At 42.6% G+C, this 27,562-nt stretch overlaps 4 protein-coding genes and 1 pseudogene across 7 annotated transcripts in view; 1 reads left to right on the forward strand and 4 right to left on the reverse strand.

The window, feature by feature from the left end:
- Nucleotides 1-50: 50 nt before the first annotated feature.
- On the reverse strand, nucleotides 51-795 carry LOC311288206 (histone H4). The gene has a single exon (XM_084405486.1). The coding sequence runs from the start codon at nucleotides 781-783 to the stop codon at nucleotides 472-474; it is 312 nt and encodes a 103-aa protein (XP_084261612.1). The 5' UTR covers nucleotides 784-795; the 3' UTR covers nucleotides 51-471.
- Nucleotides 796-1,624: 829 nt separating this feature from the next.
- LOC311288043 (histone H3.2) lies at nucleotides 1,625-2,079 on the reverse strand. Its single transcript, XM_084405247.1, has one exon. It carries the CDS (start codon nucleotides 2,053-2,055, stop codon nucleotides 1,645-1,647), a length of 411 nt encoding a protein of 136 aa, XP_084261373.1. The 5' UTR covers nucleotides 2,056-2,079; the 3' UTR covers nucleotides 1,625-1,644.
- Nucleotides 2,080-4,026: 1,947 nt separating this feature from the next.
- LOC311288046 (histone H2A-like) lies at nucleotides 4,027-5,246 on the reverse strand (annotated as a pseudogene). The gene has a single exon. The product of its transcript is annotated as a histone H2A-like (transcript).
- A 735-nt stretch (nucleotides 5,247-5,981) lies between these two features.
- LOC311288192 (histone H1-like) lies at nucleotides 5,982-6,618 on the reverse strand (the record flags this gene model as incomplete). Its single annotated transcript, XM_084405472.1, has 1 exon — nucleotides 5,982-6,618. The coding sequence occupies one exon, from the start codon at nucleotides 6,616-6,618 to the stop codon at nucleotides 5,992-5,994; it is 627 nt and encodes a 208-aa protein (XP_084261598.1). The 3' UTR covers nucleotides 5,982-5,991.
- A 6,143-nt stretch (nucleotides 6,619-12,761) lies between these two features.
- Nucleotides 12,762-27,562, forward strand: part of LOC311288209 (ELAV-like protein 2) — a 28,001-nt gene continuing 13,200 nt past the window's right edge. The window contains exons 1-5 of one of the 3 annotated variants that reach the window (XM_084405491.1): nucleotides 12,851-12,906; nucleotides 17,249-17,327; nucleotides 23,479-23,662; nucleotides 26,568-26,671; nucleotides 27,151-27,304. In XM_084405491.1, coding sequence (XP_084261617.1) covers nucleotides 23,491-23,662; nucleotides 26,568-26,671; nucleotides 27,151-27,304 — 430 coding nt within the window. In that variant the 5' untranslated portion in view covers nucleotides 12,851-12,906; nucleotides 17,249-17,327; nucleotides 23,479-23,490. Of the gene's footprint in view, nucleotides 12,907-17,248; nucleotides 17,328-23,478; nucleotides 23,663-26,567; nucleotides 26,672-27,150; nucleotides 27,305-27,562 lie in introns of all 3 variants that reach the window. The other 2 variants (XM_084405489.1, XM_084405490.1) reach the window with 2 other exon arrangements.

Here is a 27,562-nt window from a genome sequence, read left to right on the forward strand (position 1 = left end):
AAATCCCAAATAATCACATTTGAAGGAGTTTTGTAGAAAAGAGACTAATAACGGTCATAAAAACAGCTTTTCCTCAGAACTTCATTGATTCACGAAACTGTTAAACTATTTAAACTACAGGAGTAGGAAATAAAAGCCTATTTTAGTGAGAAAAAAAAAACATTACTTAACTTGGTACCATTTTTGACCTAATTGTCTTTATTTTGTAAAACATTTTAGCATCTATAAATGGATAAACGTGTAATTCACATTGTATCTTAGATCTCATCTGTTGTTTGGTAGAGAAGATTAATAATATGCTAATAGTCTCAATATACATTACTGACAAACTTTATACAAGTCTTAACACAGAAAATAGCCTTCAATAAATTACTTAGGGTCGACATTGCTAAATCATGGACTCTTTAAGTGCGGGAGTGTGTGGCTCTTAAAAGAGCCGTTGGGTCCGTCGGTTTCTCCTGTTTCAGGCGTTTATCCCCCGAAGCCGTACAAGGTGCGTCCCTGCCGCTTCAGCGCGTACACAACATCCATTGCGGTGACGGTCTTCCTCTTGGCGTGCTCGGTGTAGGTGACGGCATCTCGGATCACGTTCTCCAGAAACACCTTCAACACACCGCGGGTCTCCTCGTAGATCAGCCCGGAGATGCGCTTGACACCGCCGCGGCGAGCCAGACGCCGAATGGCGGGTTTGGTGATTCCCTGGATGTTATCGCGCAGAACTTTACGATGACGCTTCGCGCCTCCTTTTCCGAGCCCTTTCCCGCCTTTGCCTCTTCCAGACATGATTTCTAGATCGTTAAGATGGCCTAGTGATAATGAAAAACGGAGAGTGAAGAGAAGCTCTTTATACTTGCTTACAGGACCTGACAGAAACCAGCGTCGCGTCAAATGCGCGCGCCCCGCCCCCAAAATATAGAGCGCGAAACATTTAACCGCCACCCCGATCAGGAGTCTTTCCCTTGTTTTATATTAAATATTTATTAATATATATTAAAAAATGTTTCAGATAATATGATTTACTGTAGTACTGGTTGATAGTTAACAGTGCTGTTCTACAAGCTCAGCAAATTAAACAAAGGGGGACACAAGACATCAAATTACAATATTGCGAATAGTGGCATCTGTGAAAATTTTCTATTTATGTGTGTGTGTGTGTCCTGGTAAATCCTACATTATAGAAACAAAATGTCCCCACAAAGATGGCAATATCTGAATCCTTGTCTAGTTAATATTCACTTTCACATGTTCACTCATATATTGGTTTTGCTGATGTGTCATAAGCGCATACATGATGAAAAGAAACCGAAAACGCTTTATAACCGGCAACTTCTTTTTGCTCAATGAAAATGTGCCTTGGAAACATTTAATTGTATTAATCACTGGATGTCTGATCCAAATACCCTTAACTTTGATCAGATGAAACAGAATGGCCGATTGTATGTTTTAGGATAAGCCGTTGTCTGGAAATAAACGTTTATCATATATGCCCATCTTATCTTTTATTTAATCCAGATCCCACATTACATAAAAACCTATTGCTTTATATTCAGCGTTAAAGTGGAAATTGTCTTGTTTATAGTAAGTGATGTGGCTCTTAAAAGAGCCGTTGGGGAGTGACGCGCGTGCACAGTAGCGGCGGCGGGTTTAAGCGCGCTCTCCGCGGATACGGCGCGCCAGCTGGATGTCCTTGGGCATGATGGTGACTCTCTTGGCGTGGATGGCGCACAGGTTGGTGTCCTCAAACAGACCCACCAGATAAGCCTCGCTGGCCTCCTGCAGGGCCATGACAGCGGAGCTCTGGAAGCGCAGGTCCGTCTTGAAGTCCTGGGCGATTTCTCTCACCAGCCGCTGGAAAGGCAGTTTGCGGATCAGCAGCTCGGTGGACTTCTGATAGCGGCGGATCTCTCGCAGAGCCACGGTCCCGGGCCGGTACCGATGGGGCTTCTTGACGCCGCCGGTGGCGGGCGCGCTCTTCCGCGCTGCTTTAGTCGCGAGCTGCTTCCTCGGGGCTTTACCGCCGGTGGATTTACGAGCGGTCTGCTTGGTTCTTGCCATCGCTGGAGTTTCTTCTCTCTCGGTCCTGCTTGTGCTGGAATAAATGCTTTCTGTAACACGCCTCCTGCTTTTATAGCATTGGACCGTCTCGAGCTCACAGTGTCGCGATGATGCAGAGGCTTGTGATTGGCTAATGTGTGTGACGCGCTTATGACTGTTAGCCAATGACTGCGCGTTTCCTCTTTTCAAACGAGGGTTTCCCGCTCAAGACGCTTTTGTTCTGTTTACTACTTAATTAATCAGTGTAACAAAAACATCCATAGGCTTTATTCTCAGATTTCTGTATTTATTTGTTCTGAAATACTCGTTTTAATTCCCAATAGTTGTGGAGATCTTGGATCAGAACAAAATCACATTACAGTCTGTAAAGCTCTGCAGCCAGATATTAACACACACACACACACACACACACACACACACACACAGAGATATGTAAAACACAGGATCGTTCAGTAGAGCAGATCTTAAAGGACAAAAGACCCTCAGTAACATTGATCAGTTTCTGTTACAGAGGAGTGTGTTCAGTGGCAGACTGCTGTCCCAGCCCAGCTCCACCAACAGATTTAAACACTCTTTCGTCCCACTGGCCATCAGACTGTACAACAGCTCCTAATCATGGCAGGAGGACAATAGGATAATTTCTACCTCCCTCTGCACTCTTTACCTCAATTTGCACCGTTTACTGTGTTGTACTGTTTATTGTGGCTATTGTGTTATAAGTTAAGTTAAGGGTTAGTTCACCCAAAAATGAAAGTTCTGTCAGGAATTACTCACCCTCATGTTGTTCCAACCCCGTAAGACCTTCGTTCATCTTCGGAACACAAATTAAGATATTTTTGATTAAATCTGAGAGCTGGCTCACTCCTCCATAGGCTTCTAAAGACGTTTATAACTTGCTGGCCCAGAAAATGCATTAAAGACATCGTTAATATAGTCCAAGTGACTCCAGTGGCTCAATCTTAAGTTTATAAAGCGACGAGAATGACAGAACTTTCATTTTTGGGTGAACTAACCCTTTAATGTATGTTTAATTTATGTATGTTTTCGTATTCTACTGGATACTTGAATTTCCCTCGGGATAAATAAAGTATCTATCTATCTATCTATCTATCTATCTATCTATCTATCTATCTATCTATCTATCGAGAGGGTTAACCTTATCTAAATATATTTGCATTTTTGAATTATTTTGTAATGCACTTATAAGAATAGTAATTCACATACAAAATTTGCACATATGAGGATGAGTCGTCATCCTGTGATGTGGATATAGTGACAGTGAATCCTGCAGGGAGAGAGTGAAGATGGAGATGAGGATGAAGATGGAGATAACTTGATTTGATGGTTTGGTAATAATTGTGTTCCTCTATGGTACAATTTTTCCTGAGAGCAACAGCTGGATATGAAAGGCTACTTTTTATTAAATATGTAATATGATAAAAACTGGTTAATTGTGTTAGTTCAACGTCGTTTTAAAGAATTGTAAAGGTTTTTTGGTTGTTTTTTTCTGTGAGAAAATGTCAAACGTTTTAATTTATCCTTGGTGGTACAATGTTACAACATGCTTAAAATGAATTGTTGTAGTGAGCAGAAAAAGACACCAAAAATACCTTCTCATTGATATATTGCACACCAATTGGGTTTCTAGTTTTGCTAGACTATATATGCAAAAAAAAAAGATTATCCTCAACCTATTGAGGTTATATTTATAGCTGTTAATGAAGAAAAGCGCTCTGTCAGATAAAGTGAGTGGCTCTTAAAAGCAGTGGCGTTTTCTTGCGGAGGCCAAGGGAAGCCAGGCTTCCTCACTTTTTCAGAATATAATCGTCATTTAATAAACACTTTTGTTTTCACAGTTTACGTAATCCTTCTGTCATCTCCTCATCGTCTCTTTTCATTCATTACTGAGTGTTTTATGATGTGTAAAACAGCGCCCCTATAAAAGTGACATGGTGAACGAACGTTGAAAACATGGTACTGCACCCTGTGTCTGTGAGGAGGCCAGGCTGAGTTGGCATCCCTTGATAGAAAAAAAAAAGAATGATTAACCAATCAGGTGACGCTATTGTCACGACACTGCTCCCCTGTGATTGGTCAGGACAGTGTCAAGGGAAGCCATGAACTTGTTGGCATCAGGCCAATCACATCACGTTATCATCGTCAATGAATGAATGAATGAAATAGCGGAAGATTTGTGGTTTTGTGCCCATCTTTTTAATTCCTTTATTTATTGACCATACACTCAAAACAAAACAAAGACACATTTAAATGTAAGCCTTACAAACAACCTTTTCACACGTAAGTTTTTCAAGGCGACCGTTATTGATCGTAGTATCACTTTATGGTTCCCATGGAGACGCGTCTTTCATTGCTTGTCACACCGCAGGCACAATAGCGCTGAATGATCAGCTTTTATTTCCTTTTTTTATTCAAAATTTCACAAATTTATTAGCTATAGCAGGATATATCTGATATTCCGATTGTCAAATATGTGCAAGAGGATGTGTTTTGTTGTTCAAACACCTTTATAACAATCGCGTTAGTTGAGCTGTATGCGCAACATATTTTAGGTATCTACGTGCTCAAAGTGTTGGATTGTAACAAGCGTAAGTCCCGGTAAGATGATGCTGGGCGCTCTAATAGTTCATCCAAATAGCAACATATAAATGGTAACGTATGATTTTCTGCCCCCACCCCTTAAAACACACAGCTTAGAGGTTGTGTCTTAATTGGCTTCCTCAGAAATTTTCCCCACGCCACGCCACTGCTTAAAAGAGCCTTTGGTGGTCAGCGAGACCGCAGCGCTTATTTGGCCTTGGCGGGCTTCTCGGTCTTCTTGGGCAGCAGCACGGCCTGGATGTTGGGCAACACGCCGCCCTGAGCGATGGTCACTCCGCCCAGAAGCTTGTTCAGCTCCTCGTCATTGCGCACCGCCAGCTGCAGGTGCCGGGGGATGATGCGGGTCTTCTTGTTGTCCCGAGCGGCGTTTCCAGCCAACTCCAGGATCTCCGCGGTCAGATACTCGAGCACAGCCGCCAGATACACAGGAGCTCCGGCACCGACGCGCTCGGCGTAGTGGCCTTTGCGGAGAAGCCTGTGGCAAGGCCGACGGGGAACTGCAGCCCTGCCCTGGACGAGCGAGTCTTGGCCTTCGCTCGAGCTTTGCCGCCGGTTTTGCCTCTGCCGCTCATTTTAACAATCAGTTTCTACAATCTTCACAGTCAGAGTAACTGAATGAAGAGCAGCAGCTCCACACACTGTCTTTACACGAGAGTGCCAGTCGCCCATTGGCTTAGAGTCTGATAGCATTTCAACCAATCACTGAACTTCCCTACAAAGCCCCACCCCCCTTTCTGGCGGGAATAGTTATGCACACGTTTTTGACAGAAGAGTTGAAACCATTGAAATATGTGTGGGAGAAAAATTTTAATAGGTGTCACACCTTTCACACACTGTATATTCTGTGCAGATTGACCTGATACTGTACAGTATTGTGTTTCTCTTGTAATACTGGAGTTTTATCACTGCTTATTGTTTCTATTGTCATAATTCTCCAGTATAGTGTTATGCCTGTGTGTGTGTGTGTGTGTGTGTGTGTGTGTGTGTGTGTGTGTGTGTGTGTGTGTGTGTGTGTGTATTTATATTTTGTACTGTTATTTTGTACATCTTATTTGAACTGTGATCACTGTCTTGAACCCTCATTAGCTTTTTGGCCTTTTTATTTGTATACAAATAGTTTAAGAGTTTTCCAATACTAGGTGACTTATCTTAGTGCTTTACATTGTTCAGATTACATGAATCCCAGTAGTTTAAAACCACATATGGGCTATTTGCTTTCAAAATAAACTAATTATTAAAATACGAGTTTTGCTCTTTACTCAGAGGTAGTGGGTGGCTCTTAAAAGAGCCTTTGATGTAATGAAGCACAGTAGGTGTTTATCTCTTCTTGGGAGCTCCTCTTTTAGGCTTGGCGGCTTGAGGCTTTGCCGCCTTCGGTTTCGCCGCCTTGGCCTTTTTCGGGCTCTTGGCTGCTTTCTTCGCGGCCGCGGGCTTCTTCGCCTTCTTGGGGCTCTTCGTCGCCTTCTTAGCGGCCTTGGCGGCGGGTTTCTTGGCCTTCTTGGGTGATTTCTTCGCGGCTGCGGGCTTCTTTGCTGCGGCGCTCTTGGGCTTCTTGGCGGCGGCGGGTTTCTTGGCCGCGGGCTTCTTCGCTTTAGGAGCCGCTTTCTTGGCCGCGGGCTTCTTCTTGCTCTCGGCTTGCTGCTTGTTGAGCTTGAAGGAGCCCGAGGCGCCGGTTCCCTTGACCTGCACCAGAGTCCCTTTAGTCACCAGGCTCTTGATGGCGATCTTGACGCGGGAGTTGTTCTTCTCCACGTCGTAGCCACTGGCAGCGAGCGCCTTCTTCAGCGCGGCGAGAGACACGCCGCTCCTCTCCTTGGACGCGGACACCGCTTTGACGATCAGCTCGCCGACGCCGGGACCTGCTTTCTTGGCTTTCGCAGCGGACTTCTTCTTGGGCGCTTTGGCCGGGGCGGCAGCAGCCGGGGCGGGGGCGGTTTCTGCCATAATCTCTCTCTCTCCGATCGGATAATCTGCGAGCTAACAAACACGGTCTGCTTTCAGCAGTGAATGAGGAGCGCACGAGCGGCGCTGCGCCTTTAAACAACACATGAGAACCTCGTAGACTCAACCCGCGCTCTCGCTGTCTGTGCGCGTCCACGAGCCGCGGACTCTTGTGTTTTCTTCTCTTACATTTGGGCCAAAACTGGAGCGATTAAATAGTTTGTCTCAGTCAAAACAAAGTGAACAGCAAGCAGAGGTTCTGGGCTTTCATTAGAGACTAAAATACGTGAAGAGGAAATGTTTATTTTGCCTCCATCAGATCAAATCCAAGGCGAGCATCAGTCACGGGGAAAAGCTGCGTGTAAATTTGATGGAAAGTTTTACTGTAAAAGAGTGTAAAAGTCTGAAGGCGTCCTCTGTGTGTTCAGCAAACAGTCTGAAAGAGACTTCAATGAGATCAGCATCAGTGAGGGTCGAGGGGAGGCTTTGATACAGATGGTGTTTTGGGCCGCTTGAAGCACAAGAACATCATCCAGAGTCTGTCTGTGACTCTCATCTCTGGCCTTATAATCATCATCATCATCATAAATATAAACGTCTGATCACACAGTATTAATGTTTTAACTTGTTTTCATGAGCGGATTGTATATATCACGTAAATAAAAATGTAAATCGTCATTTGTTTCTCAGTCTTTGGCTTATGAATGATGATTGTGTTAAAGCTCTGAATGAGTTTCTCATTTAAAGCAAGTGACTTAAAAACAACTTATTTTCCTCCTTATTTCTTATTTCTCTCCTTGTTCCAGCTTGTACTTTTCTGGACAATGTTTGAAACTATGTATTTCTAGCTTTTTGTATTTGCTTCATAAGTCTCTTTGGATACAATAATCTGCTAAATTATGGAATGTAAATTATGCATGTTACTCATTCTAACTCATTTATAAAATAGTCATATTTACAGTGCTTGATATATTTGCACAGATGTTGGTGTTTTAGTCATACTATAAATACTAGTTTTCTGACCCATATCTTACTTTGTGTCATGAGAGCCCCATTTCTTTTCACAAGAACAACAGTAATTATATTAAACATAATTTTCCTCATGTTTCACTATATTAGTGAGGAAATTTAGTGATTCACATGTAAAACCAAACAAACTCCATCTCTCTTTAACTCTGAACCAAAACTGAGAAACTTCTCGACCTAAACAACAAACTTTAGACATTGATGCGCTTAAATTTATATAATTTTGCTATTGAAACTGATTAAACAATGATAGAGTTATTTTATTCATAAACCAACAGTATTAGTGTTTCCAGCTTTGTTCGGTTGGACTGAGGTTTTGACGACATCAGTGACACGAGGTTTTAAGGATCCAACTATTCATTTTTAATTTTGTTTTAATAATGCAAATTACCCAATTATTGAAGCTTAATGTTGAACTAGATGCACTTTTCAGAACTGGCTCTATAAATATTACCAGCCATTCAGATTTCTTACTAGTTTATTAAAAACAACATTTTTTATTTTTCTATGACCTTTATTGTGTGTGCAGAAAAAGGTGCAGTAAACAGACTAACATGTTATATTATATACACTCACCTAAAGGATTATTAGGAGCACCATACTAATACTGTGTTTGACCCCCTTTCGCCTTCAGAACTGCCTTAATTCTACGTGGCATTGATTCAACAAGGTGCTGAAAGCATTCTTTAGAAATATTGATAGGATAGCATCTTGCAGTTGATGGAGATTTGTGGGATGCACATCCAGGGCACGAAGCTCCCGTTCCACCACATCCCAAAGATGCTCTATTGGGTTGAGATCTGGTGACTGTGGGGGCCATTTTAGTACAGTGAACTCATTGTCATGTTCAAGAAACCAATTTGAAATGAATCGAGCTTTGTGACATGGTGCATTATCCTGCTGGAAGTAGCCATCAGAGGATGGGCACATGGTGGTCATAAAGGGATGGACATGGTCAGAAACAATGCTCAAGTACATTTAAACGATGCCCAATTGGCACTAAGGGGCCTAAAGTGTGCCAAGAAAACATCCCCCACACCATTACACCACCACCACCAGCCTGCACAGTGGTAACAAGGCATGATGGATCCATGTTCTCATTCTGTTTACGCCAAATTCTGACTCTACCATCTGAATGTCTCAACAGAAATCGAGACTCATCAGACCAGGCAACATTTCTCCAGTCTTCAACTGTCCAATTTTGGTGAGCTCGTGCAAATTGTAGCCTCTTTTTCCTATTTGTAGTGGAGATGAGTGGTACCCGGTGGGGTCTTCTGCTGTTGTAGCCCATCCGCCTCAAGGTTGTGCGTGTTGTGGCTTCACAAATGCTTTGCTGCATACCTCGGTTGTAACGAGTGGTTATTTCAGTCAAAGTTGCTCTTCTATCAGCTTGAATCAGTCGGCCCATTCTCCTCTGACCTCTGGCATCAACAAGGCATTTTCGCCCACAGGACTGCCGCATACTGGATGTTTTTCCCTTTTCACACCTTTCTTTGTAAACCCTAGAAATGGTTGTGTGTGAAAATCCCAGTAACTGAGCAGATTGTGAAATACTCATGTAACAGGTATTATTTATAACTTGTGTTTTATTTTAGATTGCTACATATGTATGTTAGAAAAGAAAATACTTTATTTTTTTATGTCTTTCTGAGTTTTGTGTTCGTCGCAGTTGTGACGTCATTTGTGCGTTGCGCGCGCTCTCGCTTCAGTCCGCGGGAGGTCTGAGCAGAGCGAGGAGAAGGCTGACTAAATGCACTTCATTGAATGCAACATATTCATTACTGCATTTTTCAACTCATGCATGCAGGCAGATAAAGAACCTCTGAACCAGCAATTGGACTCCAGTTTTTATTCATTGCACAACACAACACAACACAACGCAGAGGGGTAGCCGAGTAACAGAGACACGCGAGCCTGAACCGGCCCGTCTGGCACCAACAACCATGCCACACTCAAAATTGCTTAAATCACCTTTCTTTCTCATTCTGACATTCAGTTTGGAGTTCAGAAGATTGTCTTGACCAGGACCACACCCCTAAATGCATTGAAGCAACTGCCATGTGATTGGTTGATTAGATAATTGCAATAATGAGAAATTGAACAGGTGTTCCTAATAATCCTTTAGGTGAGTGTATAAGTAGGTCAATATAAGCTTGCTGGTCCACAGATATAAAGCCGAAAGACAGTTTAAAATGACTAAATTATAGATAATAATGAAAAGCAAAGGCACGATCTAAAGCAAACAGAGGAAGAAAGTCCTGTAATAAAACACACATGAACACAGTCCCATATTCCTCTCATTTATTGTTCCTGTAGAGCCTAAACGTACAGGACTCCCGTTAATGTTTCTTGTGTAAACTTTATGATGCATGAAAATGCATAATTTAATGTAAATGTGTGATTTGTTAATCCTATATACAGTTTTATCCGTGTCATTAAACAGATTGATGTGCTGAGTTCTTGAAAAGACTAAAACAATATTGTCTCGCTGTTGGGTTGAAACACTAACTGGAAGCAGGAATCGAGAATTGACTATTAATGAGCTTTCAGAGTTTGTCAGTATTGTATTGAGACCATTAGCATGTTTTCATTTTTCTCTATCCAACAGATGATATCTAAAATATAATATTTGAATTACACTGTTCATCAATTTACAGATGCTAAAGTTTTACAAAATGAACAAAAAAATTATTGGATTAGAAATCACACCAAAGTTATGTAATGTTTCTGTAAATGGTCTCAATACAATACTGTCAAACTTTGAAAGCTCATTAATAGTCAATTCTTGACACAGAATACAGCCTTTAATAAATTAGGCTACTTCACGTTTGACTGCTAAATCATGGACTCTTTAAGTGCGGGAGTGTGTGGCTCTTTAAAGAGCCGTTGGGTCCGTCGGTTTCTCCTGTTTCAGGCGTTTATCCCCCGAAGCCGTACAAGGTGCGTCCCTGTCGCTTCAGCGCGTACACAACATCCATGGCGGTGACGGTCTTCCTCTTGGCGTGCTCGGTGTAGGTGACGGCATCGCGGATCACGTTCTCCAGGAACACCTTCAACACACCGCGAGTCTCCTCGTAGATCAGCCTCTTCCAGACATGATGAATCTCTTCTTTACAGGATTTGTTAAACTGTTCAAAAGATGACGAAAAATATTTGAAGTGTTGAAAAGATGCCTTTTATACTCGCTTACAGGACCTGACAGAAACCAGTGCTGCCACTCCGATCTGAAGGAGCCTTCCCCTGGTTTTAAATAAAATATTAATACATTTTCAGATCATATAATTTACAGTCGTACTGGTTGATAATGAACAGTTCTTATTCTACAAGCTCAGCAAAAGTAAACAAAGGGCAAGACATATCACAATGTTGATTATAGTAAAATTATGAATAGTGGCATCTGTTATATTATTCTGTTTATGCTCCTGTGTGTGTGTGTGTGTGTGTGTGTGTGTGTACCAGTGGAGTGAGGACAAAGAGAGTAAAGTGAGGACATGTTGGCCGGTCCTCAGTTTCTGAGAGCCTTTAAAGGCTGTTTGAGGGTCAAGACTTGGTTTTAGGGATAAGGTTATAATGAGGTCAAGGGTCGGTTTGGGGTCGGCTAGAGATTGCATTGTGTCAATGAATGTCCTCATAAAGATAGATGTACAAGAATGTCTGTGTTTCTGTGTGTGTGTGTGTGTGTGTGTTGTGTGATGATGAATAAACCGCTAAAAACTTATGCCGTTCTTCTGAAAACGCAAAGTTTTGGAAATGGGTTTGAAAGTTTGGAAACTGTTGTCTCTGTGTGTAACTACACAAACCTGTGTAAGTGGTGATGTCACGCGCATGTGTGTCATGTGATCAGTAAAACTAGTGGCTCATCATTTTTTGTAAGTTATCCCCTATATAATCTTTTTGTTTTATATTGTTTAATTCTGTTTCCTTTGATGCTATTTTGAATGTAATAGATAATAGCAGAATACATTGTGATCTTCTGTATGTTGTTATTGTTCTGTTATGCAATAAAAGGAAAGAATAAAACTAGTAGTTCTTACATTTACATAATGAATGTTGGTTCTTCATCGGCTGCATCGAAAACCTCACAGTGACTTTAAGGACTCGCATGAAGGAGATTCAGGACTTCTGAGGCACAGTAACGGTTTACTGGTCGATAACAACAGAGAGAGCTTTGGTGACAACCAATTGAATATTTAATTTCTACAATACTAACTTCTCGCTAGAAATGTCATAAAAATTTAGAAAAGTTGGTCAAAATGTACACTTTACACAAACTGACCACCAACCTCAAATTTCAGACGCCATCTTTATTTTTAGCTCAACGGAGTGCACAGGATTGTGGGATATCAGGTGAAGATCTCAGGATCCGGTGGATTCGGACTGGCACAAACTGAGTTGTTTATAGGGTTATTATTATGGACGGACATCGGACTTCACCAGACACTTATTTATTGGTAAATAAAGTTAAAGAAATAACCTTCAAAGTCTTACACAGATAATTTTCTTGTTGAATTTAAAAAGGGTATTGATTTGAACTGTTCATTTTGCAATACATTGGTTTGGGTTTTATATTTGGTTTTACTAATATACCCTCAAAAAAAAAAAAAAAGAAGAAAAGAAAAAGGGAAAGAATAGGCTACTCTAGTATGAATTTAATTTCAATTTTTACTAAACTTCTTTTACATAATGTAAGTATAGTGAAACCCGACCTTAGTTTTTGGTTCTTGAAAAAGAAATTCAAATATATATCTATTTCTCATTCAAATAATAAGAAGGCAATTAGATCTGTTTCTAAATGTGAGTCCTTTTATATATTTACATAATATTTTTGTAAAAAATTTTTAAAGTCTATAGTCGCGTACCAGTGTTTCTTTGCAGTGGATGCGCCATTGCCACCTACTGGCCTGGCAGAAAAATACCGCGCTTCGTTTCCGCGCATATGTGAACGGAATCGTTTTGACAGCGTCGCGTGTGTAGGCCTACGCGAAAAACGCAAAAACGCAAAAAACGGCAAAAAAAAACTTTTCCTTTTTAGTAAATGACCCTGAACCCAGGCCTCATCACACCTGATCCGCCGCACCTGCTGGTTCACGCAAGTTCCGCCCTCGCGCTTCACATCGTCCAATAGCGTGTGAGGGAATCGTAACGAGACTCCATGATTGGCTCGTTCACACGCCAGTCTTCTTAGAGCCGCAGTTTCCCGCCGTCGCCCACCTTACCGTGCGCGCGCGCTGATCAGTGCACACCGGTGATATAAACCCACATCAGGTAATAAAGCGATTTATTTAATCTATTTCTACATTGGGCGGTTCTTTTTGATATGATGGATATAAGTGTTTCCTCGCTAAATGAAAAAGCTGTTTAATCAGATTTGTTTGTGAGAACTGGCAGTGTTTAATGTTTCACTCGTTAGTTTTATAATGTACATTTACACTGTATTTCTACAGTTACTGCGCGTGTTGATTCTGAGTAAAGCACGAGTTCAGTTCCCCGTTTACCTGTTTATACACCGGAGTTACCTTAGGTTACCTTAATCGTGTGTGTGTGTGTGTGTGTGTGTGTGTGTGTGTGTGTGTGTGTCTGTCTGTCTGTCTGACTTATTCAGCCGAGTTAACTTGTGTATCCCTATTCACCCGATGTTTTTCTGTGGTGTATTTATCTGTAGTTGTGTAGTTCTGGTTGTGGTGAACTCTTAACAGTCGTTAGCCTGGGCGTCTTTAGCTGTGTTGTAACCCTGCCGATGCTGGAGTTATTGAAGCTTTCCAAACACTGATTCATGAAGCTTCGAATCATTTACGGATCATTTATGAATCTTTCGTTGTGAATCAGTGGCTCCGTCACGTGACTTCATCAAAGGAAGGAACGTCACGTCATACTATTTTGTAGTTTCAGAAAAAGGCGTTTCAAGGTTAAGAGGTTTGAGTCCCGTTATTTTGCGTGAATATTAATGGTCTTTTTGTATGTGTGTATGTATGCGTGTACACACACACACACACACACACACACACACACACACACACACACTCTCTCTGTGTCTCTCTCTGTCTCTCTGTCTCTCTCTCTCTCTCTGTCTGTGTATGTGTATGTATATATATATATATATATATATATATATATATATATATATATTGGCACAAAATGCAATAAATAATTACATATTTCAAGTTACATAAATTAATTTCTTACTCAGACACAAACTCTATGAAACTACAGGCTGATCTGCACGTTTATATATATATATATATATAAACATTTATATTCTCTTCAAAACTTTTAAACGGATGTTTAAAAACCGAACAAAATACGAAACTGAGGAGGAGAGCAGGGGCGAAAGTGCCATTATTCAGAAAAACTTAAGAGATCATGTTTACAACAGATATATATGCTGTGGTCAAGAACTCATAAGTGTGATCTATCAATATCAGGAGGTACAGTATATACAGTATAATTTCACTTTAAACATAAGTCGCACATTGTCACATTCGACCCCATCGATATATGTTCATTTTTAATGTTATCGTTATCGCCCTGATGTGAGAATTAGTCCGATATATTAAAGCTAGGGTTGCAAAGGGGCGGAAAATTTCCGGTAAATTTCCATGGGAAGTTAAGCTGGGGAATTTTGGAAATATTCATTACCACGGCAACCACTTGCGCGTCCACTCTGAAAGTAACTGTACACATAAGAGACGGATAGATACATTATTTAAGGTTATTTCTATTCGTTAGAATATTGATATATGAACTTGTTGTCAAGTAAGCCCCGTTGCGAGCATGTGCGTCTCTCTAAACGTTCAGTGTGCTGCACTGCTCTAGTTGACTTCTGCACCCCCCCCCCCCCCCCCCCCCGAAAATATCACTTTAATTTTGAAAACGTAATAATTTTTGCGGATCCTCTTGGTCATTCTTCATGTTTCTTTGACAAATATCAGTGTCTCAGTCTCACGCACGCTGCACGCGAGTTAACCACGCCTACTTATTTACATGTCGCGGTATACACGGAATAAAACAATCTGTTACGGTTGACATTTTCTTCCATGGTAACGATATATACCGTCATACCGCCCAGCCCTACTTATGTGTAGGGCTGGTCCGAATACCATTTTTTGAGCTTCGAAGCTTCGACAGGAATTAACATCGAATATTCGAAGCTTCGGAGGGAGGGGGCTGAACATATTCTTCTCTCTAATAAAGGCAGGAATCTCTATGTGTCTGTCTGTTTGCATTTAGATTATTTATCTTGCATTTAGAACCGTTCATCCAATCGACTTCACGAGTGCAGTGTCACATTTGGTGCAATATAGACACGCGAGACGTGACACGTTCAGAATTAATAAACTTTTAATACAGAACAGCGCGAGCGGGAAGCGCAACACTGCACTTGATACAAAACACAGCCTAATATTTTTCTGAGTAACAAATAACTCTCAAATCAGAAATCAGCAGCACAGTAATTACTGACACAGTAAAGGGTAGGCTAATATATTGTTTCTATTCTATTTCCACAATGTCAAAGCAACGCAGCTTATAGACTAACGTTACAAGCTCAGGCATGCACTTCTGCCCATACAAACTCCGCTGTTCTGCGCTCTAAAATAAGAGTATTGTATTTCGCCCAAAAATACTAAAACAATAACCATGTGAGAGGGTGTTTTAGGCTATATCATGTTATAGCCAGATATGACGATGCTTACTTAGCCTACAGCACGCGTCACCGCAGATCTATTCATAAAGCCAACGTGCAAACTATCGCAAATCAAAGTGAAAGTGGGTCGCAGATGCTTTAACACACAATCAACTTCATTAAAAGTAAAGAATCGAAATGATCTTACCAGGGCTGTTGCCGCTCTCATATTGCGGTCTTTGATTTAGAAATTTTAGCTGACGATCAGTAAAATGCAGCTTATCTGTTGCTAGTGAAGTGCACTCCATCACATCTGCCTATAGCGCGGGATTTGAAGTTCGGATTCATATCCGTTTTGCAAAAACACATTTATGTGTTCATTGTTCATATTGATAAATCAGAGAGAACTATCCGATCTGAGAAAATGCATGACAGCCCCATTCAAGCGCGAATGGGAACAGTTTCTAGGGGGATGCCAGGTGTGAAAAAAAAAAAAAAAATTTTTAAACGAATATTCGAATGTCAAATTTGAAAATCGAATACCAACCCACCGAACGAATATTCGAATACTCGAATATTCTGGTACAGCCCTACTTATGTGGTAAATAAAGTTATGCTAGCTTATTTAGCATCTAACTTTTCAGCTTGCTATCTACTAGATGAATACATTTGTATGTGATATTTGCAATTTAAACATTTAATAAATATATTTCCCCATAATATCATCAAAACTTACTTCACTTTGTTTAGTCCACAGGCTCAAATGTGTGCCTTCAATAGTCTTGTGCTTTGGGCTTCTGTACATGTGATGGAGGGCATGCACAGTGCCAGTAGGGGGTGTGGTCTCCATAGCCATGCAGTAAGCAGTGTGCTCTGTGCATGTGATTGAGGAATGGCATGGATATTCAAGTGTATTTGAATGGCATCTGTTTGTTTTAGTCAAGATTATGCTAAAATATACTTTCCTCAACTGTATTTAAGTTCCCTATGAAGAGCCAACCCTCAACTTTGAAAATTCCCAGTTTATTCCCATAAATTCCTGTTAATTCCCTTAAATTCCCATTAATTCCCATGGAAAGTTTCCATCTTTGAAAATTCCCAGAATTTTGCAACCCTAATTAAAGCTGATAAATAATGTATTTCCTTCAGCTGAGACGCTTCAGATGCGACTGTTCATCATGATGGTTATGAGTTGCTTGAAATATGATTGAATTCACTTAAATGAAAATACAGTGAAGTGCAACATGTGCAAGTCTGTCATGTCGGCTACATAACATTATCATGAGAACATTATAATCGTGTGCGTGGCTTTAGAGAGACTTTTGTTTTTGTAATCAGGCTCTCAAAAAACTATATAAAAATGTTGATTATTTAGAAAAATAAAGAATTATCGTATCAGGCAGATTTTCGTATTGCTGCATCTCTACTATTTAACAGAGAGTGTGGCCATCGCTATCGGCTGCTAATCGCTTACGATCACAGCGCACGTCCAGATCTGTGTTCTGATCCAGAGAGAGCCGCCGTACTGTACAACCTCACAGCATCATTATCTCTGTCTTACAATCATTCATATTATAGCAGAAGTACTGGATAAAAGTGTATAGTTCAGATCTAAACACTGATGTCTACAGTAACGATCAAAAACACCAAATCACCTTTTGAAAGAAACTTGATGCTTCAAATAAAGATTGTATCATTACATCGTTACACCAGTAGGTGGAGACAGGAGACTGTGGAAATATGAGTGAGTCATTGAATCATTCGCTCAGCGTGATCGAGTGCGCTCGGCTTGGTCGGCACAGAGTGTTTTCAGCAGTCGTTGTCTATGGGAGTTAGCAGTAGCTTCTACGGCCACGACACACTGAATATACAACTATACAACAGCATGTCTTATATGTGTGTGGTGGAGCCGTTTAATGAAACCAAAAACCTTTTTTATTTTTTTCATCATTTCAATTAATTTTACGGTCTTTTACTGTCTGTTAGTGTTTTCTGGCGAATCGACGGCTTAAGAAATCCTGTTTTACAGTCTGACCTGAAGGTATTGAGCTGAAGGGCGTGTGCAGTGAGTCGTGACATAACCCTCCTCACACACTCTCCTGTTGTTCACACACTCTCCTGTTGTTCTCACACTCTCCTGTTGTTCTCACACTCTCCTGTTGTTCACACACGCTCTCCTGTTGTTCTCACACTCTCCTGTTGTTCACACACGCTCTCCTGTTGTTCACACACGCTCTCCTGTTGTTCACACACTCTCCTGTTGTTCACACACTCTCTCCTGTTGTTCACACTCTCTCTCCTGTTGTTCACACTCTCTCTCCTGTTGTTCACACACTCTCCTGTTGTTCACACACTCTCTCCTGTTGTTCACACACTCTCCTGTTGTTCACACACTCTCTCCTGTTGTTCACACACTCTCCTGTTGTTCACACTCTCTCTCCTGTTGTTCACACACGCTCTCCTGTTGTTCACACACTCTCTCCTGTTGTTCACACTCTCTCTCCTGTTGTTCACACACTCTCTCCTGTTGTTCACACACGCTCTCCTGTTGTTCACACTCTCTCTCCTGTTGTTCACACTCTCTCTCCTGTTGTTCACACACTCTCTCCTGTTGTTCACACACGCTCTCCTGTTGTTCACACACGCTCTCCTGTTGTTCACACACTCTCGCCTGTCGTTCACACTCTCTCCTGTTGTTCACACACTCTCTCCTGTTGTTCACACTCTCTCTCCTGTTGTTCACACACTCTCTCCTGTTGTTCACACACGCTCTCCTGTTGTTCACACTCTCTCTCCTGTTGTTCACACACGCTCTCCTGTTGTTCACACTCTCTCTCCTGTTGTTCACACACACTCTCTCTCTCCTGTTGTTCACACACTCTCTCTCTCCTGTTGTTCACACACTCTCTCTCCTGTTGTTCACACACTCTCTCCTGTTGTTCACACACGCTCTCCTGTTGTTCACACACGCTCTCCTGTTGTTCACACACTCTCTCCTGTTGTTCACACGCTCTCCTGTTGTTCACACACTCTCTCCTGTTGTTCACACACTCTCTCTCTCCTGTTGTTCACACACTCTCTCTCTCCTGTTGTTCACACACTCTCTCTCTCCTGTTGTTCACACACTCTCTCTCTCCTGTTGTTCACACACTCTCTCTCTCCTGTTGTTCACACACTCTCTCTCTCCTGTTGTTCACACACTCTCTCTCTCTCCTGTTGTTCACACACTCTCTCTCTCCTGTTGTTCACACACGCTCTCCTGTTGTTCACACACTCTCTCCTGTTGTTCACACACTCTCTCCTGTTGTTCACACACTCTCTCTCCTGTTGTTCACACACTCTCTCCTGTTGTTCACACTCTCTCTCCTGTTGTTCACACACGCTCTCCTGTTGTTCACACACTCTCTCCTGTTGTTCACACTCTCTCTCCTGTTGTTCACACTCTCTCCTGTTGTTCACACGCTCTCCTGTTGTTCACACACTCTCTCTCTCTCCTGTTGTTCACACACGCTCTCCTGTTGTTCACACACTCTCTCCTGTTGTTCACACACTCTCTCCTGTTGTTCACACACTCTCTCTCCTGTTGTTCACACTCTCTCTCCTGTTGTTCACACACTCTCTCTCCTGTTGTTCACACACTCTCTCCTGTTGTTCACACACTCTCTCTCTCCTGTTGTTCACACTCTCTCTCCTGTTGTTCACACACTCTCTCCTGTTGTTCACACACTCTCTCTCCTGTTGTTCACACTCTCTCTCCTGTTGTTCACACACTCTCTCTCCTGTTGTTCACACTCTCTCTCCTGTTGTTCACACTCTCTCTCCTGTTGTTCACACACGCTCTCCTGTTGTTCACACGCTCTCCTGTTGTTCACACACTCTCTCCTGTTGTTCACACGCTCTCCTGTTGTTCACACACTCTCTCCTGTTGTTCACACACTCTCTCCTGTTGTTCACACACTCTCTCCTGTTGTTCACACGCTCTCCTGTTGTTCACACACTCTCTCCTGTTGTTCACACGCTCTCCTGTTGTTCACACACTCTCTCCTGTTGTTCACACGCTCTCCTGTTGTTCACACACGCTCTCCTGTTGTTTACACGCTCTCCTGTTGTTCACACACTCTCTCCTGTTGTTCACACTCTCTCCTGTTGTTCACACACTCTCCTGTTGTTCACACTCTCTCCTGTTGTTCACACGCTCTCCTGTTGTTCACACACTCTCTCTCTCCTGTTGTTCACACACGCTCTCCTGTTGTTCACACACTCTCTCCTGTTGTTCACACACTCTCTCCTGTTGTTCACACACTCTCTCTCCTGTTGTTCACACTCTCTCTCCTGTTGTTCACACACTCTCTCTCCTGTTGTTCACACACTCTCTCCTGTTGTTCACACACTCTCTCTCTCCTGTTGTTCACACTCTCTCTCCTGTTGTTCACACACTCTCTCCTGTTGTTCACACACTCTCTCTCCTGTTGTTCACACTCTCTCTCCTGTTGTTCACACACTCTCTCTCCTGTTGTTCACACTCTCTCTCCTGTTGTTCACACTCTCTCTCCTGTTGTTCACACACGCTCTCCTGTTGTTCACACGCTCTCCTGTTGTTCACACACTCTCTCCTGTTGTTCACACGCTCTCCTGTTGTTCACACACTCTCTCCTGTTGTTCACACACTCTCTCCTGTTGTTCACACACTCTCTCCTGTTGTTCACACGCTCTCCTGTTGTTCACACACGCTCTCCTGTTGTTCACACACGCTCTCCTGTTGTTCACACGCTCTCCTGTTGTTCACACACTCTCTCCTGTTGTTCACACACTCTCTCTCTCCTGTTGTTCACACTCTCTCTCCTGTTGTTCACACACTCTCTCCTGTTGTTCACACACTCTCTCTCCTGTTGTTCACACTCTCTCTCCTGTTGTTCACACACTCTCTCTCCTGTTGTTCACACTCTCTCTCCTGTTGTTCACACTCTCTCTCCTGTTGTTCACACACGCTCTCCTGTTGTTCACACGCTCTCCTGTTGTTCACACACTCTCTCCTGTTGTTCACACGCTCTCCTGTTGTTCACACACTCTCTCCTGTTGTTCACACACTCTCTCCTGTTGTTCACACACTCTCTCCTGTTGTTCACACGCTCTCCTGTTGTTCACACACGCTCTCCTGTTGTTCACACACTCTCTCCTGTTGTTCACACGCTCTCCTGTTGTTCACACACTCTCTCCTGTTGTTCACACGCTCTCCTGTTGTTCACACACGCTCTCCTGTTGTTTACACGCTCTCCTGTTGTTCACACACTCTCTCCTGTTGTTCACACTCTCTCCTGTTGTTCACACACTCTCCTGTTGTTCACACTCTCTCCTGTTGTTCACACTCTCTCCTGTTGTTCACACACTCTCCTGTTGTTCACACGCTCTCCTGTTGTTCACACTCTCTCCTGTTGTTCACACACTCTCTCCTGTTGTTCACACTCTCTCCTGTTGTTCACACACTCTCCTGTTGTTCACACGCTCTCCTGTTGTTCACACACGCTCTCCTGTTGTTCACACACGCTCTCCTGTTGTTCACACACGCTCTCCTGTTGTTCACACACGCTCTCCTGTTGTTCACACACGCTCTCCTGTTGTTCACACACTCTCTCCTGTTGTTCACACTCTCTCCTGTTGTTCACACTCTCTCCTGTTGTTCACACACTCTCCTGTTGTTCACACGCTCTCCTGTTGTTCACACTCTCTCCTGTTGTTCACACGCTCTCCTGTTGTTCACACGCTCTCCTGTTGTTCACACACGCTCTCCTGTTGTTCACACACGCTCTCCTGTTGTTCACACTCTCTCCTGTTGTTCACACACTCTCCTGTTGTTCACACTCTCTCCTGTTGTTCACACTCTCTCCTGTTGTTCACACTCTCTCCTGTTGTTCACACGCTCTCCTGTTGTTCACACGCTCTCCTGTTGTTCACACGCTCTCCTGTTGTTCACACACGCTCTCCTGTTGTTCACACACGCTCTCCTGTTGTTCACACACGCTCTCCTGTTGTTCACACACGCTCTCCTGTTGTTCACACGCTCTCCTGTTGTTCACACACGCTCACCTGTTGTTCACACACTCTCTCCTGTTGTTCACACTCTCTCCTGTTGTTCACACTAGGGGTGTCCATGGTTAACCGATTAACCGATTAACCGTTAAAAATTGCTTAACCGATTGAAACATTTTGCTCGGTTAAGTGGCGTCAATGGCGTGCATTTAATTTAGTTGTAATACATTTTTGCACCACCAGAGACCGCTAGACCAGTTTTCTAATATGAAGCGGGCAAAGAAAGCGCGCGTCCGAGAGTGAAGGCTGTGCGCGAGCCAGAAACAAACATAGTATCCGCGCCACTGATCGCAGCACAATAATATCTTTCTGCAGAGCCACAGCTTTACCCCAGCAGTTTTACCCCGCGCATGCGCAGTTTCACCACAACAGTTTTACCCGCAGAGTCCGTTTACCGTTACATTAACCCATACAATTTGTATTATGCATTTCCTAAACATGTACTTGCTAATCAAACACTTTATATGAACAAACTACTAATCTATAAAACACAATCGGTCTTCCGACCTTTTACTATTGTGTTGATATGCGCGAGGGAGAGAGAGCAATACAGCGCTCGTGTTGTTTGAAGGCGGTGAGAGTGTGCGCGCGCGGCCGGGGCTCTCTCACTGTTTGTTCTTATGCTCCCTGTCCACTGATCTAAATAATTAGTTGTTACGACGACTTATTTGTTCCCTCGTTTTAATAAATCGTGGACACGTTGAACTAATTCCCTCCCTCATTTTGATTTAACGAATTACAACGTGGCCAAAAACAGTTTGATACTATTAATAATAGTGCTAAAGACCTATTTTTTGTGAATTGGTGAATATTCAGGTGAATTGTTTCGTGGCCACGAATTAATAATACCTCAGCACGATTTACAAGACCCTTCTCGATCGCAGCGGCAACGAGCACTTTGATCACTTGATTTAAAAAACAAACATTTCAGCGCTAGATCGGCAAAAAAAAAAAAAAAAAACGAACGAAATGAATGCTCTGCTAGTTAACTGGAGATGTTTTGTTTATTTGTATTGGTATTCGTGCCGCGAGATGTTTCAAAAGTGGTGGGGACAATATCGACCTTAGAAAATAGTGGTGGGGACATGTCCCACCCGCAAATTACGCCTATCTCGGGGTTGCGGCGCGCACACTATGGTTAACCGAGTATTAACCGCTAAGGGCCTCGGTTAACGGTTAATGAAAAACTTGAAAACGTGCAGCCCTAGTTCACACACTCTCTCCTGTTGTTCACACACTCTCTCCTGTTGTTCACACACTCTCCTGTTGTTCACCTGTTGTTCACACACTCTCTCAACTCTCTCCTGTTGTTCACACACTCTCGCCTGTCGTTCACACACTCTCTCCTGTTGTTCACACACTCTCTCCTGTTGTTCACACACTCTCGCCTGTCGTTCACACACTCTCTCCTGTTGTTCACACACTCTCTCCTGTCGTTCACACACTCTCTCCTGTCGTTCACACACTCTCTCCTGTCGTTCACACACTCTCTCCTGTTGTTCACACACTCTCGCCTGTCGTTCACACACTCTCTCCTGTTGTTCACACACTCTCTCCTGTTGTTCACACACTCTCTCCTGTTGTTCACACACTCTCTCCTGTTGTTCACACACTCTCTCAACTCTCTCCTGTTGTTCACACACTCTCGCCTGTTGTTCACACACTCTCTCCTGTTGTTCACACACTCTCTCCTGTTGTTCACACACTCTCTCCTGTTGTTCACACACTCTCTCCTGTTGTTCACACACTCTCTCCTGTCGTTCACACACTCTCTCCTGTCGTTCACACACTCTCTCCTGTTGTTCACACACTCTCTCCTGTCGTTCACACACTCTCTCCTGTCGTTCACACACTCTCTCCTGTCGTTCACACACTCTCTCCTGTTGTTCACACACTCTCTCCTGTTGTTCACACACTCTCTCCTGTTGTTCACACACTCTCTCCTGTTGTTCACACACTCTCCTGTCGGTCATTTTAAAATGAATAGTTTTGCATTTCACAACTTGTTTTTTGCTGAAAATCATCTCTGATTGAGATCTCTGATCTTGTTTCTCCGATCTTCAAATGTGGCGCGTGACGAGGTCATGTTTGAAGGGTCAGTCTGATGTCACTTCCTGTTTTGCTCACAGGTGACCGTCGCCATGGAGACGCAGGTGTGTGACGAGTCGATCTGCACGTCACCCGTAGACGACAGCAAGACCAACCTGATCGTGAACTACCTGCCGCAGAACATGTCGCCGGACGAGCTGAAGAGTCTGTTCGGCAGCATCGGCGACATCGAGTCCTGCAAGATCGTGCGGGACAAGATCACCGGTGCGTCTCATCGCTTACACTGCAGCTTTAAAGGGGTCATATAATGCCATTTTTGTACAAGCTAATATGATTCTTTAGGGTCTGAATTAAAAGTCATTTTACATGGTCAAAACCAGCTCTGTTTTCAGCACGCTGTTTAAGTGCATGTGTCTTTAAATGATAATGAGCTTTGCTCCCCCCGCCCCTCTGTTCTGTGCGTACACAATAACCATAAGGCGTTGTTCATTATAAACGTGGGTGCTCCAGCGTATCAACAATGACCGTTGTGATTCTGAAAATCGTTGATACAACCTTTAAGACTAGGGCTGCAACAACTAATCGATAAAATTGATTATTATCTAGGGCTGCAACGATTCATCGAGTTACTCGATTTACTCGATTACAAAAATTCCTCGAGGCAAAAACTCTGCCTCGAAGCCTTGTTAAATTCCTATGACGCGCACTATACGCGCAGGGATCTGATTTCACACGGACCGTTGTTCAGTGTTCAGGAAGCACAATAGCGCGTGATACATTTTGAATTTAGTTGGCGCGATGGCGGAGAGTAAAGATGTCCATAAAGTTTGGGATCGCTTCCTTCCAGCGTCGCTGAAACAAGGTAACGATTCTGTCCCCCGCATTTTTTTTTAACCCAGCGCCAATATTTCCGCCCGTGCCGAAGCCTATACACTGATGTTCGCTGATTTTAATCCCATACTGTATTTGTAGTGATGTCGTGATGCGGTTTGACTAGATATGATGTTTAGCTTTGATGTTTTAAAGTAGTAAATGTATTCATGTTCAACTGCAAGAGAGTATAGCCTAAAAAAGAACCCCTTCACACACACACACACACACACACACACACACACACACCCTCGTCTCTCTCACGCGCCAGTCAGACCAATTGCGGCAATGCATCACATATGCTCAAACTTTTATGTAGCCACGCAACAATAATTTCAGCATGCATTCACTGTATACACCGGGACGTGATGGAGGAACAAATATTGCATTGCAGTCTTTGCGAGACCTTGTTTGTCACGTCTGCCAAATAGTTACAGACAACAACAAAACATGAAACTCCCCAGCCTGCTTCTCCAAATCCACTCGTACTTCTGGGGAAGACATAATCGGCTACCAAAGTAATTGAGCATAGAACATTTTCAATTAACAAAAAAATATAATACTACAAAACGTGCTAATATACTTCAACTAGCCTAAGTGAGAAACAAAATGCTGTTCTTTTTAACATATTTGCAATAAAACATTCCCCTTTTTAAAGCTACACTGATTTTTTTTATAAATTGTATACATTGTGTACCTGTTTGGCTTGATATTTTTCATTCATTTAATTTATTTTTGTTCTCCGGTGGGTAATCTGCAGAAGGTGCAATCCTTTTTTTGTAATGTTGTAGAGCTAGAGCTATAATAGAGCTATAATAGAGCTAGAGCTATAATAGAGGTATAATAGAGCTATAATAGAACTAGAGCCATAATAGAGCTAGAGCTATAATAGAGCTAGAGGTATAATAGAGCTAGAGGTATAATAGAGCTATAATAGAACTAGAGCTATAATAGAGCTATAATAGAGCTAGAGCTATAATAGAGCTATAATAGAGCTAGAGGTATAATAGAGCTATAATAGAGCTAGAGCTATAATAGAGCTAGAGCTATAATAGAGCTAGAGGTATAATAGAGCTAGAGGTATAATAGAGCTATAATAGAGCTAGAGCTATAATAGAGCTAGAGCTATAATAGAGCTAGAGCTATAATAGAGCTAGAGGTATAATAGAGCTAGAGGTATAATAGAGCTATAATAGAGCTAGAGCTATAATAGAGCTAGAGCTATAATAGAGCTAGAGGTATAATAGAGCTAGAGGTATAATAGAGCTATAATAGAGCTAGAGCTATAATAGAGCTAGAGCTATAATAGAGCTAGAGGTATAATAGAGCTAGAGGTATAATAGAGCTATAATAGAACTAGAGCTATAATAGAGCTATAATAGAGCTAGAGCTATAATAGAGCTATAATAGAGCTAGAGGTATAATAGAGCTATAATAGAACTAGAGCCATAATAGAGCTAGAGCCATAATAGAGCTAGAGCTATAATAGAGCTAGAGGTATAATAGAGCTAGAGGTATAATAGAGCTATAATAGAACTAGAGCTATAATAGAGCTATAATAGAGCTAGAGCTATAATAGAGCTATAATAGAGCTAGAGGTATAATAGAGCTATAATAGAGCTAGAGCTATAATAGAGCTAGAGCTATAATAGAGCTAGAGCTATAATAGAGCTAGAGGTATAATAGAGCTATAATAGAGCTAGAGCTATACTAGAGCTATAATAGAGCTATAATAGAGCTAGAGGTATAATAGAGCTATAATAGAGCTAGAGCTATGATAGAGCTAGAGCTATAATAGAGCTAGAGCTATAATAGAGCTAGAGCTATAATAGAGCTAGAGGTATAATAGAGCTATAATAGAGCTAGAGCTATACTAGAGCTATAATAGAGCTATAATAGAGCTAGAGGTATAATAGAGCTATAATAGAGCTAGAGCTATGATAGAGCTAGAGCTATAATAGAGCTAGAGCTATAATAGAGCTAGAGGTATAATAGAGCTATAATAGAGCTAGAGCTATAATAGAGCTATAATAGAACTAGAGCTATAATAGAGCTATAATAGAGCTAGAGCTATACTAGAGCTATAATAGAGCTAGAGGTATAATAGAGCTATAATAGAGCTAGAGCTATAATAGAGCTATAATAGAACTAGAGCTATAATAGAGCTTGAACAGTTTTTTTACAGAAAATTGTGCTTTGGCGCAAATACACACAAATATGTCAGAGTGCCAGTCTTGGCGAGTGTTTGTGTAGAAATAGTCCATTCTGTGTATGTGTGTGTGTGTGTGTGTGTGTGTAGGTCAGAGTCTGGGTTACGGGTTTGTGAACTATGTGGAGCCCAAAGATGCAGAAAAAGCCATAAGTATTTTAAACGGACTCAAACTGCAGGCCAAAACCATCAAGGTAAGACCCATCCTGTCTCACACACACACGTGCCTGTCCCGGGTGTGTGTGTGTGTGTGTGTGTGTGTGTGTGTGTGTGTGTGTGTGTGTGTGTGTGTGTGTGTTGCCCAGGTGTCTGTCTCACAAACACGTGCCCGTCCCAGGTGTGTGTGTGTGTGTGTGTGTGTGTGTGTGTGTGTGTGTGTTGCCCAGGTGTCTGTCTGTCTCACACAAGTGCCCGTCCCAGTGTGTGTGTGTGTGTGTGTGGTGTTGTTGTTGTTGTCCAGGTGCCCGTCCCAGAGTGTGTGTGTGTGTGTGAGTGTGTGAGAGTGTTGCCCAGGTGCCCGTCCCAGTGAGTGAGTGTGTGTGAGAGTGTTGCCCAGGAGCCCGTCCCAGTGAGTGTGTGTGTGTTGTCCAGGAGCCCGTCCCAGTGAGTGTGTGTGTGTGTGTGTTGTCCAGGAGCCCCTCCCAGTGAGTGTGTGTGTGTGTGTGTTGCCCAGGTGTCGTTCGCTCGCCCGAGCTCTGCCTCTATCCGCGACGCTAACCTGTATGTGAGCGGCCTCCCGAAGACCATGACCCAGAGTGAGCTGGACCTGCTGTTCTGCCCGTTCGGCCGCATCATCACCTCCAGGATCCTGCTGGACCAGCTCTCAGGTGTGTGTGTGTGCGCGCTACTGGACCAGCTCTCAGGTGTGTGTGTGTGTGTTTAAACTACTGGGAAACCAGTTCATCTGTGTTTACTGACAACGAAGACAGACAAGAAAAGACACACAGTTTTGTGAGTTTATTGATCTCTATTGAGAGATTCTGCTCATCAGCCGGTGTGTGTTCCTTCTCGAGTGTGTGTGTTCCTTCTCGAGTGTGTGTGTTCCTTCTCGAGTGTGTGTGTTCCTTCTCGAGTGTGTGTGTTCC

The sequence above is a fragment of the Rutilus rutilus genome (assembly GCF_951802725.1).
Source record: "Rutilus rutilus genome assembly, chromosome: 3".
Lineage (NCBI taxonomy): Eukaryota > Metazoa > Chordata > Actinopteri > Cypriniformes > Leuciscidae > Rutilus > Rutilus rutilus.

Coding starts and splice junctions, on each gene's coding strand:
- LOC311288043 (XM_084405247.1), bottom strand. CDS start 2,055: ATGGCAAGAACCAAGCAGACCGCTCGTAAATCCACCGGCGGTAAAGCC.
- LOC311288206 (XM_084405486.1), bottom strand. CDS start 783: ATGTCTGGAAGAGGCAAAGGCGGGAAAGGGCTCGGAAAAGGAGGCGCG.